The sequence below is a fragment of the Oryzias melastigma genome, linkage group LG15 (assembly GCF_002922805.2).
Source record: "Oryzias melastigma strain HK-1 linkage group LG15, ASM292280v2, whole genome shotgun sequence".
Lineage (NCBI taxonomy): Eukaryota > Metazoa > Chordata > Actinopteri > Beloniformes > Adrianichthyidae > Oryzias > Oryzias melastigma.
The window spans coordinates 6,922,564-6,924,449 of NC_050526.1; the positions used below are offsets into that span (position 1 = coordinate 6,922,564).

The 1,886-nt window shown below is 33.9% G+C and overlaps 1 protein-coding gene across 4 annotated transcripts in view; it reads left to right on the forward strand.

The window, feature by feature from the left end:
* The window catches only part of LOC112161501 (VPS10 domain-containing receptor SorCS1), a 92,416-nt gene that overhangs the window by 58,212 nt on the left and 32,318 nt on the right, over positions 1-1,886 (forward strand). For all 4 annotated transcript variants that reach the window (XM_024296662.2, XM_024296663.2, XM_036215685.1 and 1 more), the window contains one exon: positions 1,284-1,348. In XM_024296662.2, the coding sequence (XP_024152430.1) occupies positions 1,284-1,348 (65 nt within the window). The remainder of the gene's footprint in view (positions 1-1,283; positions 1,349-1,886) is intronic.

Consider the following 1,886-nt stretch of genomic DNA (forward strand, 5'->3'; position numbering starts at 1 on the left):
AATATTGAAATAAGAAAGGACAATTTTAAAATGAAGCAGAGAAGGAAAAAAACACCAACAAATCTCTTGATTCCTAAATATAAAGACTCTGTATTTCTGTATTGGGGTTTATTTAATATGAAATTGTGAAGCTGAAGTCTGTCTTTACAAGGACATTCCCACATCGAGTGACTCCGGCCGAGGAGAGCGTTTTCCTTTCACTTGAATATTTTATGAAGCAAAACAATCACACCAGGAATGTTTATTCATGGGTTAAAGAAACCATATTTTTCCCAGGTTTTTAAGCATCTAACTGACACCCGCTAACTTTTACTTATTAAGTTAGTTTGGGACAAATTTACTACCAGAAAAGACATAAAAAATTATTTTGGTTCTACATTTTTCTTTTTATAACATTCCCTCTTTGAGGTCCAGTTAGTCAATACAAACCTGCCAATTCAAAGATTTAATAAAAGCTTGACTGGAGGAGGACTCCTGTTTACCTCTTTAAATAAGGCAGCTAGGCCAAACAAATCATTGGTAGAAGAAAAAGGGAAATTCATTAAGACTATGATTTCATATTAAGAAATGTTAAACAAAAGCAGTAAAGGCATAGAATGTAATGAGGAGCCTCAAATACCATCATTAAATCTGTTCATCAAAGTTTGATCCACAATCTATAATACTGTTACCAATAAGAATCCAAACAAGCAAACAACAATAAATATTAGAATTAAATCTTCCATTTTCATTTTGATGGGAAGTAAAACAAAATCAAATACATAAAATTGAATTTAGGGAATTATATAAAGAATTTCAAATATATCCGGAGGGTGTTAAATGGTCATTTTTCCAAAGTATAGACATAAAGGAAACAAAAATCTTGCTGTTTTTAATTTTAATTTTTAAATCAATCAAGGATCTCATGAAAACAAAGATTAATATACATTCTCTCAATTTCTAGATTTGCCTTTTGGGGAGCACTTATAATAACTTGTGAACAAAACAATTACAGTCCTTTTTTTAGTTGTATACAAGGTTGACGATAACCATCACAGCTAGTGTGTGTTCCGTCTAAAACACACAAAAAACACAAAATCCTTCTGTATAAACTCAGTTTAGTCAGTCACATGGTTTAGTTGACATAAAGTCCAAAAAATTGTTATTTTTTATGGTGAAATCTGTATCAGCAGTGAAGACAAAACCAGTACAGTGTTGTATTTCTCAAAGATGTACTAATTCCCAAGTGACAACAAACTGTCCTTAGCAGAACCTTTTTTTCTTGCATTTGTATCATATTTCAGGTCCAGACTGGGTTTGGACAAAGAGCAAGGACTGATTCATCTGGAGATCCAAGTTTCTGATGGACGTGAGTCAGAACAGCCTGTTTTGTACCTGTGCAAACTGGAGATTTTTACATGGAATAATGTCTATGCAAAAAAGACATGGGCCAATTCCAAATTCTAACCTTCTCCCTACCCTTCTCCCTTTCCCTACATTTAGCCCTTTAAATGGAGAGTGTCTCAAATTTTGTTTGTCATTTTCGCTTGATGACATCATCAATAGTCACCGGTCAGCTAGCGTTAGCGCGGAGCTTCTAGCGTTCGAATATACATTAAAACAGCAGTCGTATAGCTTTAAAAAGGTCATTCTACATCTAAAAAGTCATTACTTATATTTAAATTCAAACTTGAAGAAAAGTGCTTCTCCTCCGCGGAACACCTTCGTGAGGGCGGGATCTGTATCGCTCTGCGTGGAGGGGAGGATAATAAAAAATATATTTTGGACACCACTTGTGCTTCACAAGCCGCTTCAAATGGAGGGGTAGGGAGGAGGGAAAAATTCGTATTGGGCCATAAACTACATTAAATAATTGATAAAAAAAAATATATTTTTTTTTTATTAAG